General features: G+C 44.6%; 2 protein-coding genes across 2 annotated transcripts in view; both read right to left on the bottom strand.

Annotated features, from left to right (window-relative positions):
* LOC124859118 (adipocyte plasma membrane associated protein) overlaps positions 1–9477 on the bottom strand; it is a 47628-nt gene extending 38151 nt beyond the window's left edge. Inside the window, exons 1-2 of the mRNA XM_047351664.1 lie at positions 9268–9477; positions 2884–3000 (exon numbers count right to left, since the gene is read on the bottom strand). Coding sequence (XP_047207620.1) covers positions 2884–3000; positions 9268–9359 — 209 coding nt within the window. The 5' untranslated portion in view covers positions 9360–9477. The remainder of the gene's footprint in view (positions 1–2883; positions 3001–9267) is intronic.
* Positions 9478–14373: 4896 nt separating this feature from the next.
* dnph1 (2'-deoxynucleoside 5'-phosphate N-hydrolase 1) lies at positions 14374–16530 on the bottom strand. The gene is made up of 4 exons (XM_047351668.1): positions 16063–16530; positions 14900–14971; positions 14712–14825; positions 14374–14641 (listed from the first exon to the last, which is right to left on the bottom strand). Exons 1-4 carry the CDS (start codon positions 16196–16198, stop codon positions 14529–14531), a joined length of 435 nt encoding a protein of 144 aa, XP_047207624.1. The 5' UTR covers positions 16199–16530; the 3' UTR covers positions 14374–14528.
* Positions 16531–17668: the final 1138 nt, after the last annotated feature.

Raw genomic sequence — 17668 nt, 5'->3', positions numbered from 1 at the left:
AAGCTTTGCACCAACTCAGAGTTACTGCCGCGTCGAGCCGACGTTTTCCACATTTTCAGATAACAGTCTTGGTTGTAAACTGAAGGAAGGAGAGAATAACCAACTACTGACAAGTTTCAGGTAAATTTGCCCAGCAACAATCCAGGGATGAAGCTTCTGCAGATTTGCTTCTCTACAAAGCAGCACAAGGAAGCCCTTAGCTCCCTTACCCCATTTTCCGACGTAAGGGCAGACTGTATGGCAACAGGGAGAGTATTTGGGGGGCTGCACTTTACTCACGCAGCGGTGGAAAAACAACGGCGTATTGCTGAATCTGGACATGATCCATGACCAATTTGATTGTAACGCATGTTTATATTTGTAAAGAGGAAACGACGGTCAAAGATGTGACAAGGAGATGGCACAGGCGCCATCTTTTCCAACTATTGCCTCCAAATTCATTGTCAAACAGCATCAAAATGTTTAAAGGTAGCTTATTTACATGCTCATTACTTTGATTTACTAATTAGGTTTACCTTATCTCTATATTAATAATTATATGATTGTTCTAGAAGTTTCTGTTCTCATTAACTCGACTGTTTAGGAGGTGGATCTCTGCACCATGGAGCTGGTAGCGTTTTATTCATTTACTGTTGTTCATTGGAGGAGATCTCTCCTTTCTCTCTGTCTTTCCTCCATCTTCTCTGCTTCAGACACTCTTAGGATCACTAAAGGTCCTCCTCACTGCTCTGAACATCTCCTCGCGTTAGCAGCTCTCTGAAGGCCTCAGATGCTTCATGAATAACATTTATCTCACTGAGGGGAAAATCTAAGAAGAATCTGAGAATTAGAGAAATCTTAAGATTTTTCTTAGAATGACGTCACTAGGAGCTACTTTAAGTTTCAGGATATTTTAGGCGTCAACTTTTAGTATGAAAGCTGCACACTCTTATCCATGAGGCCTCTGATGAAAATAATCCTTGAAGTTCAGTTTTTACTGAAAATCAAACTGAAACGTCAAACTTTTTATAAATCTAACTTTCTAGAGCACTTTCACCCAATCAGGTGGAAAATAATTAGCTTTCTAGAAAAAACGGAAGGACAGACAGAAAATGATTAAAATATACAAAGAAACAAAATAATTTATGAACACAGTGGACAATTAATTATCATGTCTCTGATGATCAACAGTTTCCTGGCACGACCTCTAGGTGTCGCCAAATCGACCCGTTACTCCAGAACGCAACATTTCCATTTCCAGTCGGTTCATAATTAAAACATCGGAAGGTTTTAAAGGGGAAAATGGCATACAGCAGGTTTTTGCAGATGAGGCCTCAGGTTCTGGTCTATTTCAACAACATTTCAGGAGTTTAACTCAAAGTATTTCAGGTCAAAATGTTCCAGATGGATCTTTCATCAGAACTGCCTGTCCTCTGCTCTGCCCCCTCGGGATGAGCAGAGAAGGGTGTGTAGCTTGTGTACCAACACAGTGCATAGATGGTACCTGCTCCTCAAACCTGGAGAAGGTGACGGTTAAATGCAGGCCCATCCATCTCCTGAGAGAGTTCACCATAGTCTTGGCAACTGTTGTCGAGCCTCAGCTACAGCCACGAATGAGGTGGTTGCCTACTCTGCTCTTGTCAATGTTGTATGCCCAGGTTGATATTAATTTACCTGGGTAATTTCACTTTCCCAGGGCTTTACTTTCTCGGGTAAATGGTCCTGGTCTGGAAATGGGTCTTTTCCGCTTTTCCCAGGATTTGTTAAAGGGACAGAGCTGTATGCAGCGAGGTTTGGCACCAGCATCTGCAGTATTGACAAAGGTTGCTATACATATGAATCGTTTTTATACTATTAATGTGTCACAAAAAGTAGTTTTAAGATGTTTTTAAGTAAGAAAATAGACCTCCTAACTTCATCTGTGCAGTCAGTTAATCCAGAATGAGCCTACAATGAAATGTTCTGTCAGAGTTTTCGGAGCAGCGGAGTTCCGCTTACAGCCTGGCTGAGCTAAGCTAAGCTAACTGGGCGGCTGGACTGGGACTTCCCCGCTAACGACTGCCTGATCTCGGCCCAGCACACTGGGATTTCCCGCTACCTGTTATCTGTTTGGGGCGGCTGAAAGTGAATATTTAGTGACTAGTAGGTATGTGGCGAATAACCGCAAGAACCAGAAAACAAAGCGGAATATTTTTCGCCTGACATTTGAAGTTATTGAATAATGGAAGGAATTAATCAACTGTATAACTCTAAAGCTGCTCATCATCTCATATTTATCAGATGAAATAAAAAAATGAAAAAATATATATTAACTTTTAAAGGGAACACAGGAGTAATGCCGTCTGCGGGAATAAAGGTGTATTGCAGTTTTCTTTACAACTTCTCCAGACGTCATTAGGCTGATTTAAATAAGTGGTCCTTGGCAATGGAAAAAGAAGGTACAGAATTCCCTGGGATTACTATTAACCTGGTAAAAGAAATCCTGGGGTTTTTGGTGGAAAAGGGGGTTCAACACCTGAGGCCTTAATACTGTCCAGGTGACTGTAACCTCCCAGACTGTTGAAAAAGCTCCAAAACATCAGAGTATACCTGGAGCTTTGCACAGGATGAAGCGACCTGCAGGTGAATCATGTTCTAACTGAACAACCAGACACTCAGGGTAGTTAGCTGGAGACCCATCTGTCAGGGTCAGAGCATGTCAGCCAGATCTGATTCCTAAAACAAGAACATGTTTACATGCCGGAGACTAGAGTTTCCAGCTGCGCATTGGTCTGCAAGCTGTAACCAGAGTTCAGAGCAGAACAACAGAGAAATAGTCTTCCTTCGCTGCTCCTAGAAGATGCAAAAATAGTTGGGAAAAAGGGTTGATCCTGTTAGAACAGCACAATGGTGAGTTGAACTCACCTTAACACCTCTGGGTGGATGGGTGACTCCAGGATGAGGATGATGACGAGCAGAGGAAGAAGTAGAAAGCCCCCTAGGGTCAGCAGGGTCACCTGGAACACCTTCCCACTGTAGGTGCTGGCAGGTAAGACAGACAGGATTTAGACAGTGAGAAAGGTAAGCTAAGCTAAAGATTTAGAGTTACAGATTCAGGTGGAATCCCTCAGGGATGTGTCCTCAGCAATTCTTATTTTCTAAATATCTTTAACACCTTAAACCAGAATTATTATGCTAGAACCCGCAGGATAAATGCTCCTGAAGATCTGAAGCCAACTCTTTCTGATTGATCTGCCCCTGAGAGAACATTTCATAGCAGCAGATCTTTATCAAGCGATGCTGGACCAACATTCAAACAGCCAGTTTAATTTCCATTTCTCTCCAATTCTGTTCTTCTCACTAATCACACAACAAAAGGAGGATTTCTACCCCCTCTTAAACTGCTTCATCAATCTCTGGCATTAAATAGGCCTCCACTAATAAAGTAAAAAACCTTGGTGTTCTTTACTATCAGGATGTCCACAAAATGCAGTTAAAAGCCTTCAGCTGATTCAAAATGCTGCAGCAAGAGTTCTGATGAAAATTAAAAAGAGAGATCATATTTCTCCTATTTTAGCTTCCCTTCATTGACTCCCTGTTAAATCCAGAATATAATTTAAAATTCTCCTCCTCACATATAAAGCCCTTAATGATCTAGCTCCATCATACATTAGACAACAGGGACTTCAGGTAGACTCTGTGGATTTCCTTTCTATAACCTGCCATACATTAACATGCAGAAAATAGCTGAATTAATGAAACTGTTGGTACCACTTGGAGCTAAGCACTTTTCATTTCCACATCCCAGTCCACATGGAATAAAAAAAAACATTTGGGAATACCAGACTTCTCCTGGCAGGAAGAACAGGAAAATTCATAGGAAATGAATAGGATGTGAAAACACAGACTCAGCTACTACTTGTATTTTATGTGCAAAATCCGACTTTTGTTAATGCAGTGCACCACCTACATGGATCCACAGTGTTACCGTCATTGAATGAAGCAGTGCACTGATGACAGAGAGAAGCTGGAGCGTTTCAAACTTCAAGAATGAGTTTATTACCAGAACTGCTGGAAACCCTCTGCAGGGGTTCACTGGAATGCCTTGAAACTGCAGTTTAACCAACAATAGCAGGAAGTGATTCAGTCTGACCATTTATAAGAAACTATAAAGACAAGATGATGTCTTCACTGCTCCTTCTGATGCTTAACAATTAGAACGGATGTACCACATATCGCACAAAGAGCCAGCCCAATGTTTGCTCCTAACCACACTGTTCATGGGTCGTCCCAGATCTCCTCTCCACGAAATGAAGGGTAGTTCTTCACACAGTTATGGTGCTAGGCTGACTGGAGGAACATGCTTCCTGTTAACACAGACAGTGATGGTGCTTTTGGCAACATGTGCCCAGCTGAAAGCTCCCCTTACATCAGGAGAACAAGCTACTCCTACAGCTGGACCTTAATGACTAGATGGTCCTGCTAGCAACCGCGGATGTTCTGCTAGCTACGGCAGATGTCGATTTAGTTTGAAGCGTCCGACATGTACCCCTCCTGTTTTTATTATTTTTATATTATATTGTAAATGTTCTCTATGGTGGTTTGTTTTTTATGTCATAAACTGTCTAAGTCCAGTCCCGGAGAACTACGATCCAACAATTTTCCGATGCATCCCTGCTCCAACACACCTGGAGTTCCTCACCAACATGCAGTCATGCAGCTCTGCAGAGGCCTGCTAATGAGACTTTCCTCTGATCCAGGTGCGATGGAGAAGGAAGGCTTCTAGAAGCTGCAGGATGGATGAGAAGAGGGCCTGGACTTAGACACTCCTCCTCATTTTACAAACATGAAAATGGAAGTGCAACAATATGCTGTGGTGTTCACATCAGAGGTTCTGGGTGATTCTGGATAATTCAAGAACCTATTGGTTTCTTATGAATGTTTGAACATCTAAGTTTTAGTTGATCTTTTAACATCTGCTTCTATTTCTCTATTTTACACCAATTATTGCTATATGCACTGACCAAAGAGCTTTGTACTCTATATTGTACTTGAGACAATAATGGATTTCTGATTCTGTTTCAAAAGCCATAAAGCTCATAATCGCTCCTACTCTCCTGGTTATTGGAGATCGAGGCCCGTATTTCAAAAGATCCTTAGGTGTAGTCGACCCCGTCGCTAGGTGGTGTGGTCGACCCCGTCGCTAGGTGGTGTGGTCGACCCCGTCGCTAGGTGTGGTCGACCCCGTCGCTAAGTGGTGTGGTTGACCCCGTCGCTAGGTGTGGTCGACCCCGTTGCTAGGTGGTGTGGTCGACCCCGTCGCTAGGTGTGGTCGACCTCGTCGCTAAGTGGTGTGGTCGACCCCGTCGCTAGGTGGTGTGGTCGACCCTGTCGCTAGGTGGTGTGGTCGACTCCGTCGCTAGGTGTGGTCGACCCCGTCGCTAAGTGGTGTGGTTGACCCCGTCGCTAGGTGTGGTCGACCCCGTCGCTAGGTGTGGTCGACCCCGTCGCTAGGTGTGGTCGACCTCGTCGCTAAGTGGTGTGGTCGACCCCGTCGCTAGGTGGTGTGGTCGACCCCGTCGCTAGGTGGTGTGGTCGACCCCGTCGCTAGGTGGTGTGGTCGACCCCGTCGCTAGGTGGTGTGGTCGACCCTGTCGCTAGGTGGTGTGGTCGACCCCGTCGCTAGGTGGTGTGGTCGACTCCGTCGCTAGGTGTGGACGACCCCGTCGCTAGGTGGTGTGGTTGACCCCATCGTTAGGTGTGGTCGACCCCGTCGCTAGGTGGTGTGGTTGACCCCGTCGTTAGGTGGTGTGGTTGACCCCGTCGTTAGGTGTGGTCGACCCCGTCGCTAAGTGGTGTGGTTGACCCCGCCGTTAGGTGTGGTCGACCCCGTCGCTAGGTGTGGTCGACCCCGTCGCTAGGTGGTGTGGTCGACCCCGTCGCTAGGTGGTGTGGTTGACCCCGTCGTTAGGTGGTGTGGTTGACCCCGTCGTTAGGTGTGGTCGACCCCGTCGCTAAGTGGTGTGGTCGACCCCGCCGCTAGGTGTGGTCGACCCCGTCGCTAGGTGGTGTGGTCGACCCCGTCGCTAGGTGGTGTGGTCCACCCCGTCGTTAGGTGGTGTGGTCGACCCCGTCGCTAGGTGGTGTGGTCGACCCTGTCGCTAGGTGGTGTGGTCGACCCCGTCGCTAGGTGGTGTGGTCGACTCCGTCGCTAGGTGTGGACGACCCCGTCGCTAGGTGGTGTGGTTGACCCCATCGTTAGGTGTGGTCGACCCCGTCGCTAGGTGGTGTGGTTGACCCCGTCGTTAGGTGGTGTGGTTGACCCCGTCGTTAGGTGTGGTCGACCCCGTCGCTAAGTGGTGTGGTTGACCCCGCCGTTAGGTGTGGTCGACCCCGTCGCTAGGTGTGGTCGACCCCGTCGCTAGGTGGTGTGGTCGACCCCGTCGCTAGGTGGTGTGGTTGACCCCGTCGTTAGGTGGTGTGGTTGACCCCGTCGTTAGGTGTGGTCGACCCCGTCGCTAAGTGGTGTGGTCGACCCCGCCGCTAGGTGTGGTCGACCCCGTCGCTAGGTGGTGTGGTCGACCCCGTCGCTAGGTGGTGTGGTCGACCCCGTCGTTAGGTGGTGTGGTTGACCCCGTCGTTAGGTGTGGTCGACCCCGTCGCTAAGTGGTGTGGTCGACCCCGCCGTTAGGTGTGGTCGACCCCGTCGCTAGGTGTGGTCGACCCCGTCGCTAGGTGGTGTGGTCGACCCCGTCGCTAGGTGGTGTGGTCGACCCCGTCGCTAGGTGGTGTGGTCGACCCCGTCGCTAGGTGGTGTGGTCGACCCCGTCGCTAGGTGGTGTGGTTGACCCCGTCGTTAGGTGGTGTGGTCGACCCCGTCGCTAGGTGTGGTCGACCCCGTCGTTAGGTGTGGTCGACCCCGTCGCTAAGTGGTGTGGTCGACCCCGCCGTTAGGTGTGGTCGACCCCGTCGCTAGGTGTGGTCGACCCCGTCGCTAGGTGGTGTGGTCGACCCCGTCGCTAGGTGGTGTGAACGACCCCGTCGCTAGGTGGTGTGGTCGACCCCGTCGCTAGGTGTGGTCGACCCCGTCGCTAGCTGTGGTCGACCCCGTCGCTAGGTGGTGTGGTCGACCCCGTCGCTAGGTGGTGTGAACGACCCCGTCGCTAGGTGGTGTGGTCGACCCCGTCGCTAGGTGTGGTCGACCCCGTCGCTAGGTGGTGTGGTTGACCTCGTCGTTAGGTGTGGTCGACCCCGTCGCTAGGTGGTGTGAACGACCCCGTCGCTAGGTGGTGTGGTCGACCCCGTCGTTAGGTGTGGTCGACCCCGTCGCTAGCTGTGGTCGACCCCGTCGTTAGGTGTGGTCGACCCCGTCGCTAGGTGGTGTGAACGACCCCGTCGCTAGGTGGTGTGGTCGACCCCGTCGCTAGGTGTGGTCGACCCCGTCGCTAAGTGGTGTGGTCGACCCCGTCGCTAGGTGGTGTGGTCGACCCCGTCGCTAGGTGGTGTGGTCGACCCCGTCGCTAGGTGGTGTGGTTGACCCCGTCGTTAGGTGGTGTGGTTGACCCCGTCGTTAGGTGTGGTCGACCCCGTCGCTAAGTGGTGTGGTCGACCCCGCCGTTAGGTGTGGTCGACCCCGTCGCTAGGTGTGGTCGACCCCGTCGCTAGGTGGTGTGGTCGACCCCGTCGCTAGGTGGTGTGGTCGACCCCGTCGCTAGGTGGTGTGGTCGACCCCGTCGCTAGGTGGTGTGGTCGACCCCGTCGCTAGGTGGTGTGGTCGACCCCGTCGCTAGGTGTGGTCGACCCCGTCGCTAGGTGTGGTCGACCCCGTCGCTAGGTGGTGTGGTCGACCCCGTCGCTAGGTGGTGTGGTCGACCCCGTCGCTAGGTGTGACGCTGTGATTGGTTGTTACAATAAAACAAATGTGCTCCCAGTAATCAGTGGAGAGAAATGAACTGATATTAGTGTTTAGACTGGATTCAGAAATGTTTCAATCATGATGATAAAACTTAGTAAAATTAAATGAATTGTTCCACAGCATCAACATGTTTGAACTCAGCTTATTTACATCCTCGTCATTATTCTGAATTGATTATTATTATGTTTACTCTCCATGCTGGTTGTTTTTCATACAGCATCTATTTTATATTAATTCATTTCATATTAATATTAAATTCAGCGTTTTACTTTGATCTCCTTGTTTAATGAGGTTTAGTTTGGTAAAATGATAGTTTGGAGAAAAGTGAAGTGAACAGAGGAGCAGAGCCTGCTGGTGGAGGAGAAGAGAGGAGTGTTAAAGGTAGATTTGGTCCTGGGATCATGGTGGGAACCAACAGACATTCCCAGTAGATCAATGTGTCGTTCCCTAAATAATTCACTGTTGTTCATTGGAGGAGATCTCTCCTTTCTCTCTGTCTTTCCTCCATCTTCTCTGCTTCAGACACTCTTAGGTTCACTAAAGGTCCTCCTCACTGCTCTGAACATCTCCTCACGTTAGGAGCTCTCTGGAGGCCTCAGATGATTCATGAATAACTTTTATCTCACAGAGGAAACATCTGAGAATTGGAGAAATTCTCAGATGTTTCTTAGAATGACGTTTCATTGTTCAAAGGAAACCATCACTTAATAAATGAGTAAAATACAACTATGTACATTTTGTTTATTAAACTAAGATAGACATGGTTTGTTTCCTTGTTTGATATTTTATTATTTCTTCATTATTATTCTTTTTACTTTAACTGGCCTTTACTACAGCTAAAAACAGGGACCTAACTGGTCTTTCAAAGAAATTTCCAAAAGATTAAATGAAGAAAACAAAAATGGGAGTGGCACAGGAGTGGGAGTCAATTTACCAGGAGTGGGATGGGACAGGAAAGAAAATCCCCTCCCGTGTCACCCTCTACTGTAGAGTTGCCAAAATAAGGTAGTGAAATGCAATAAAATAAGAAAATAATAATAAACGTAAAGCTGGACTTAAAGTCAGAGATTTCTGTGCAGCTTTATATTGAGTGTTTGCTGTTACTACAAGAACCCCCCGCCATCCTCATTTCTCTGATAATATTCTAAAATATGAACTCAGATTCAGTGATCGATCCTTGCCTGTTGTTTTTTAAATATAATAATAATAATAATAATCTAGGATCAATTTGCGGCAGAGAAAAATGTCGTAAATCAGCTCTGAGACCGACTCTTCTTCGCTGACAGTGAAACTATCTTCAGAAAATTTTACACTGAAGTTTATTCTGAACCAAATTTTAATATTATTTCTATGAAGTCTGATCCATATGGGCCCAGGTATGGTTCGAAGCTCACCTGGACCCCTTGAGTCTCCGCTCCGGAAGCTCCTCAGTAATGACGTGAGCTCGGTGCAGCCGCCGCAAGCGGACTCCTTCAGACTCGTTCATGTTCGGCTCGGTTCGGCTGGATGGAGGTTCGGTTTCAGTCAGAAGAGATCTGTACCAACGGTCCTATTCTGAATGTCCAGCTGAACCCTTTCTTCTTCTTCTTATCGTTGGTAACCAACAATTTGGTGCATTAGCGCCACCTGTCGGTAAGGGATGTGAATCAGAACAATTAAGCTGCAAAACCCAAAACCTGTTCTTATTAATGTTACCTTCAAACAACGAAATATAATCTTATAGATCACATCAAAAGGGACTTTTCTTAAGATATTTATGAGCTTGATTTTTCCTTATTAATTTTGTTCTTTCTCTCTAGTGTTTCCTACAGTTAGACATGCTTCTTTCTGTCTCATGTTTCTCTGTTGTAATGTTGAATTAAGACCTGAGTACCCCGGCTGTAGTCTAGTAATTATCCTTACCAGTTAATTCTGTTTCTTTCAGCACTTCTTCTAACTTCTCCATCTTTCCTATGAATTCTGTTGAACCATCTTCTTTTTACATCATCTTCCCACTGTTTTTGCCATTTTTTTAATAATACTCTTAACCTCTGACATATGTGTGACTTCTATATCCTTGCCAATCCTTTTGTTGATTCTTTCTTCTTATTTGCCATTTCATTTCCTTTCACCCCTGTATGGCAGGAACCCAGAGAAACACAACTACCGACCCGATCATCTGAACACCTCATAATGTTTGCTGGATGTCTACCAGAATATCAGGACGGCTGTCTGAAAGATTTCTTTGTAAACTGATTAATGACGAACTTGAATCTGAACAAATAACGGATGTTAATGGTCTATTCTCTTTATTTTATTTTTTTGAAATGACCTCTGTTGTTTGATTTTATCATTTGATTTGTTTTTCTGTGTTTGTATCTGTGTTTATTTGCTTTGAGTGTCTCGTTGCTGAAAAGCGCTATATAAATAAACTTACCTTACCTCTTGTCTCCTCAGTCCACTCTACTGAAAGTATTCATATCTGCTGTGTAGACTAACAGAACCTCATTTAGTTTTGTTTAGTGATTCCAGGAAAATGGTGATCCAGACAGGCAACTTCTTTTAAAGTGGAACTAAACCCCAAATTAAGTTTTTTGCAGATAAGCTGTATAAACTGGGTCTTAAGGATGTTTTCTTTATGTTTAAACTTGTTTGATTAATGGACACACCTTGATTTAACACGTCCCTTTGGTCACATTATTTTCAGGGGTACCATCATTTTTGTCCAGGACAGTTTCATAGTTTATTTTTTTTAATAATTCTGTTGAAACATGTTTTAAAAGTAACGTCTGACTTTCATTTGTTCATTTTCATAGAATTTTTATTCATTATTACCTTTGTCAGATTCAAGTTATTTCTGTGACCGTTGTGGGTTTTTCTTTCATTAACCGAGGGGTACCAACAACTTGGTCCACGTATGTCGGTCTTCGTGAGTAAGACTTTCACAGATAAATTAGTGTTTGGGATGCACAATGGCAGTCTATATTTACAAAATAAAATAGGTTTCTTGTTTTCTTTAAACAGTGAATTTTAATAAATGTTTGTTACTGAAGGGAAGATATTAGGAAAAACAATGTGGCCTTTAAGGCAAAATGTAGTTTCGATATCTCTTTTCGCAAACAGAGAAAGTACAATGTGATCTGGACGTCTTTCAATAATTATATGGTTTACTTCTTGACTGTGTGTACGGACAATTATAAATTAACTTCATCTTTGTCAGTGAAAAACTGCAGCGGCTCTAGAACAGAGTACATGTCTCAGACTGTCAACAGACTATGACGTTTATATAATGGGAGGAATTAACTGTTTATCTTCTTTTTTGAGAACTTTCCGGCGTTGGAGAGACGTCAAATATCACATTCCTTGCACAAAGCACAAAATTGTAGATTTTAAGTATTCGCACCCTAAAAAACAGACAAATAAGGGCTAAACACTTGGAATAGAAGTTAAAGCTAATCTTTTAGATAACAGATTGTGTGGAGGAACAAACTCTCACGTAGCTAAGAGTCTTGGTACTGGATGCCAGCTTTTTAACTTAAGGAAAACTGACAATACTGGCAGGAGAGGATGTATGATATAATTCGAATATTAGTAAAGAAGCAGTAGTTAAGTTACGTTAGTATCATGAAGATACAATATTATTCAAACATCCAACGGCACAGGATGTCAATAAACAAGAAAACTTTGAATGCTGTAAACTGACTTCTCCAGCTGAAAGCTTGCAGTAACAAGATGAAGATGTCTATAGAATATCAGCTGAAATCTGATAAATTAACAAAATAGCAGAAACATTAGCAAAGGAAAACTGTCATCTGATCTGTTTAAATAGGGAGACTATCAGCGATAAAACAGCTCAACTAGGTGAAGTTACCCCAAAAATACTTGTTGAATCAGTTATTGAAATGCAAGAACTGTCAAAACTTAAAAAAGCTGAGTTAGATGATACTGGAGCAAAACAATATAACAGAAGAAGCTGAAGTCAGTGAAAAGTCAATAAAAATGGCATGAACTGCAAAGCAACAATGAAGAATTAACAACTAAAAGCTGAAAAAAGACAAAAATAAACTAAAATTACGTAAAGAACCAGAGAGAGAGGAGACAGACAGACGTGGAGTGAGATAGAGGTAGACTGGCTTTGGTCTCCATTCTCTATCCTCCTGATTTACTTCAGCAGCCCCACAGTGACAGTTTAGTGGAAAATAGTTGAAAACTACAGATCTTCTTCTCCATTGATTAAACTGGGATGCATCATCTCAAACATGCATCTCTCATTTAAAAACAGCATCTAATATCAAAAAATAAATGATTGAACTGTGAGTAAGAGAACTGTTTAAGGTACAAAAGTGACAAATCTCATGTCGAATAAGATGGGAAACCTGAACAACATGTCTAAATGTTCTGATGTATCTCTCTGATCAAAGGGGGTTAAGTCAAAGGTTAATGAGATCAATTTAAGAATAAAATAACATGAGGTGAGGTCACTCACGGTTTTATAAAATGCCTAATTTCTGAATGATTATAAAATGCACACCAGACATACTATTTTCAGGCACTGGATCAGATTGAAGACTTATTTTTACTTACTGTACAAAAACACAGTAGTTACCAATGTTAATCTATCTCTTTTCAGGATAATGTTTGAGAAATACATAGTTTAGAACAATATCTGTGCTGATAGGATGAGGTAGAATAGCACTTCATGCTTCCAGGGGAAAAGGTGATTACTTAAACTATCCTTGTTAACTTCTGTTTCTTTCTTTTGCATGAAAACCCTGAGTGAATATAATTGATTATGACTGCTAAAAGGAGCAGTTCAGATCTCTCTATCAATAGCCTTTTACAGGTGATGAGGGAACCAAATTGACCTACAGAACGTTACCCTTCGTTGATGTGGAGGCTGGACCTGGGTTCTCATTCAGAGAGCTTTTAGAAGAAAGTTCTTTCTCAATGGAAAATGGTTTGACCATTTATTTTATTTTTTTAAGAACCTTGTGTATTTTTACATGAGGTGGTCGCCTGAAATGGTTTTCAAAGAGTCTTGAAAGAACTTCCCTGAGGTTCATTGAGAGAAGGTCAAAGGTTAATATTTCAGTCATCACAGCAAAGGGCGGCTACTTTAATGAATCTAACATATAAAACATATTTAAAGTTCTTGTACAATTTGTTGTTTGCTGCATATTTCTGCATGTATTCGTTCCCTGTTTTGATGCCTTCAGAGAGAATCTACTCTAGTAGTCAGAAACATAAAGAAAACCAGAAAATGAGAAAGGGTTCTAGAACTGTTGATGAGTATGTAAATAAGCTACGTTCAAACACGTTGATGCCACGGTGTGACAATTTCATTTTGCTAAGTTTTATCATGATTTAAAGGTCTAAATTCTATCATCGGTTCATTTCTCTCCACTGATTACTGAGGGAACACTTTTATTTTAGTGTAACAACCAATCACAAATGTGGTCCATAAAGGGCAAACTTTCCTCTGGCAGTCATAAAAACATGAAACGTTTTCAGAGGCGGACGCCATCAAACAACATCCGGGTTCATTTTAAGACAATAAATCCTATTTTAATCTGGATAATAAAGAATACAGAACAATCCAGGGTTTGGATTCAAGATATAAATGTTCTGTTTCATTACAGCCACACAAAGGTTTGGGTCGGACTGATCAATAAAAACTGTATCAGTGACTGAAGCAGCACCTTCTTGAAACCACCGTGTCTTACTCCTCTTCTGCAGAGCGAGGTCTACATTCCTGATGAGGACTTGTTTCTACTGAGAAACCATTTCTAACCTGTTCTCAGTAACCGACACAGAGGACACATAATGTACTGGTTGCATTAAATAAATCAGGTACCGTTTCATGCAGATTAAATGTCACGCCACATTTTCCATCCAAACATTTCTGTTCTTCATCTCTGCAGCGGTCGAGCAATGATTGTGAGAGCCGTCATAGGAGTGCAGCTGTGTAACAGTGTCTTTAAGCTAAGCATTAAAAATGAAGTTTTAAAAGGTCAAATTCGCCACACCTTCAGTTCACTCAAAGCCACTGAGAAAGAACCGGTCCAATCTGCAGGGATCATGGTTGTTTCTGAAGGTCCATCTCTGGCCAACCTGACGTTCCACAGGGACCTTTACTGTTCAGTGTTACCGAATCAAAGCCGATAAGACGCTCATGAAAGCAGTTCCACCTCGTTTCAGTTGTGGACTTTTCCATCTCAGGAAGTCTCCGAGTAGAAAAACCCACTATAAAAGGACTTTGACTAGTCCATTGCAGCAGTTTGCTCCCTGTATGCACGATCAGTTAATGAGTGAACCTGATCAGCAGCACCCCCTACTTTCCCTACCAAGGCTGATAGAAGTAACTGGGGTGTATTTACTTTGTCACATGGAGCTTCTTTAGTTTGGCTTCATTTTCTTTTACCATGTAATGACTAAGTTCTGTTGAACCTACAGATGTTCAGCTGAAATCCACCAGAACAAGAGAAGCATGCAGAAAATGTCCAGATAAATTCACACAAACATCAGAACTAATTTTTTTATTGGATGAAACATTCAGCTGAAGTTTCCTACAGCCCTTCACAATAAAAGCATATCCTGTCCAGCCAGGTGTGGCTCTGTCACCAGGTAACGACATCTCGTGAGTCCTAACCGCCCGCTGATTGGTTGTTCTTCAGATTCACTTCAGGCTGCAGAAGAATTCTTCCAGAATCTTTTCCAGCTCATCTTCAATGTAATCCCGGACCAGGAAGCGCTCTCTGTCCGCCGCTCCTCGGATCATGGCCGACAGCGCTGGGGACAGACAGTAGTTAACAACCTGACAACAACCAATCAGAGCAACCTGTGCAGGAAGTGACCTCACTGCGTCCTGACGACGGTCGGAACAGACACAGCATCTTTTTCTTTTTCATGTCCACAGCTCGGCCCAACTCGTAGCCAACGCCTAAAGACGGCTGTGTCACCTCGGCAACCACCACTGAGACACACAGAGGTCAGAGGTCACATACCAGCAGTCCACCAATCAGGGATTAATGCACAATGAGTTCGAACCATCAGACTGCTGCAGCCAGTCCACGTCCCGGTCATGGATGTCTCTGTCGCCCCCAGTTGTCCCCTCCTCTCCTGTCCACCAATCAGAAGACAGTTGATCAGTGACATCAAACCAAGACTTGACCCATCAGCTCCAGGCTGAAAAGTAATCAGTACCTCATTATCAACTAGGCCCCATGTGGGCAACGTTGTCCACAGACATAGTGAGCATTTCAGCAGTAGGGATCAGAGGACATCACTATTATCACTATTATTACCCTCTCCATCACTCTGTCCCTTTGGCTCTCGGACAGTAGTGGTGAAGAAGGCCCAGCGGCTCTTTGTCAGAAAGCTGAAACCGAGTGGACTCTCTACTCTGCCCCTCGAAGCCACAAATGAAAGCATCGTGTGCCTCAACCTGACGGTGTGGTATGGGAGCAGCAGGCACAGGAGAGAAAGGACTTAGCGCGGGTGGTGAGGACAGCACAGGGGATTGTGGGATGTCGTCTTCTACCGGATCTGGACTCGGCCAGAAAAGGGCCAGACACATTGTGTTCCAACCCGACTCTAAGGCTGGAACAATTATGGGAGACAGACGAGGGTTGGCAGGTACAAAAATAGATTTATTTTACAAAAAAACGTAGACATCAGTTAAGCTTTGCCCTCCTGCCAGGATGTAAGTGCCAAAAACAGCCGCCTGCTTGAACCGGGTCTGTGGGAAAAATGAACGAACATCTTGCTTGGAGGGAAGTTTTTAAAACTCCAACCCAGGTGTGGCTCCATCAGCCTGAGGAGCCCTCTACCTTGTTCTCTACCAAGAAGAAAAAACAGAGAGGGAGACAACTAGTGGACCGCACCCACCCGGGCAATGCACTGTTTGTCCCACTTCCACCAGGAAGATGATTCAGGAAGATCACATCCAAAACAAATAAGACTCAGAAACAGTTTCTTTCCAGAAGCAGTGAAGGCCGTTGACCTCTGCAGGCGGACACTAAACATCCCTGCACTTTATGTAAATACTGAACACATGTTCTCCTTTTCTAGAAGTGTTTCTAGATTTTTTTGTGTCTATAACCTACATGTGTATGTTTTGAGCCGGGTCTCAGCTAAATCATCTCATTATGGTGACAATAAAGACTCTTGAAAAATGGCCAATAAATAAAAACATTATGTGCGCGTGCCACCTGTGTCGCTGAGCTCGGCGCTGCCCACGTGCTCGGTAAGCACGCTCCCGTATTTGTGCAGCTCGTGCACGATCCTCTGGTAGAGCTGCAGGTCCGATCTGCCGCCGCGGATACTGCCGCAGAAGTAGATCTTCATCCTGGACCCAACCTGGTTCTGATCTGGTCCTGCTGTCTAGGTCTAAATCGATTTTAACCTACTCTTTTAGCCTGGTTCTAAACAGTTCTGACGGCGCTCAGACCCATCTAAGGACTCCTACACTTCCGGCCTCTTCCCGCGCGGAGCTCTGCTGTTTCCGGCTTCCGGCAAAGTTTGAAATATTTAAAAAAAACTCTTACAGGTGCTTCCTGTCCAGTAAAATGTATACGTCCAGTTAATGTGACTAGATGCACACTTCCACTGATATTGACGTAGATACACATGCAGCCAGAACCCAGCCCTAAGAGAGGAAGACTGGGCTTCCGGCGGAGCTTCTCTAGTGGCGGAAACACGCCAGAAAAACTCCCTTGAAGGAGCGCCCATATATCAATGGTTCCGCTTGCTATTTTTTTGTTCCTTTATTAAAATGTAATATATTTAACACGAGGCAGTTATTAATAATAAAATAAAGTGCAGAAATCAAGTGTTTTGTAGCATCAGAGATGTTTTCAGTTCAGACTCTTTGATATGAGTATTATTAGATTTACTTTAGCTCCATAAAATAGTTCTGATGGTTTTTGACATCATGGAGTCCAAACAGTCCATTGTTCCACTTTAGACAGAAATCATTGTTCCTTTCATCATACTTTCCAGCAGATAGCAGTAGTGGGACAGACTCCCAGAGGGACAGCATGTATAACGACGGCAAATGCTATATAGACATACAGGGGTTGGACAATGAAACTGAAACACCTGGTTTTAGACCACAATATTTTATTAGTATGGTGTAGGGCCTCCTTTTGCGGCCAATACAGCATCAATTCGTCTTGGGAATGACATATACAAGTCCTGCACAGTGGTCAGAGGGATTTTAAGCCATTCTTCTTGCAGGATAGTGGCCAGGTCACTACGTGATACTGGTGGAGGAAAACGTTTCCTGACTCGCTCCTCCAAAACACCCCAAAGTGGCTCAATAATATTTAGATCTGGTGACTGTGCAGGCCATGGGAGATGTTCAACTTCACTTTCATGTTCATCAAACCAATCTTTCACCAGTCTTGCTGTGTGTATTGGTGCATTGACATCCTGATACACGGCACCGCCTTCAGGATACAATGTTTGAACCATTGGATGCACATGCTCCTGACGGACAGTTCTGGTGGAAACAGGAGAGTTGAGGTGCACATTTAATTCTGCCGTGGTTTTATGTTTTTTGGATACAATCCGGGTTAGCACCCGAACATCCCTTTCAGACAGCTTCCTCTTGCGTCCACAGTTAATCCTGTTGGATGTGGTTCGTCCTTCTTGGTGGTATGCTGACATTACCCTGGATACCGTGGCTCTTGATACATCACAAAGACTTGCTGTCTTGGTCACAGATGCGCCAGCAAGACGTGCGCCAACAATTTGTCCTCTTTTGAACTCTGGTATATCACCCATAATGTTGTGTGCATTTCAATATTTTGAGCA

The sequence above is a fragment of the Girardinichthys multiradiatus genome, chromosome 22, assembly GCF_021462225.1.
Source record: "Girardinichthys multiradiatus isolate DD_20200921_A chromosome 22, DD_fGirMul_XY1, whole genome shotgun sequence".
Lineage (NCBI taxonomy): Eukaryota > Metazoa > Chordata > Actinopteri > Cyprinodontiformes > Goodeidae > Girardinichthys > Girardinichthys multiradiatus.
This window is presented reverse-complemented; position numbering and strand designations above follow the sequence as displayed.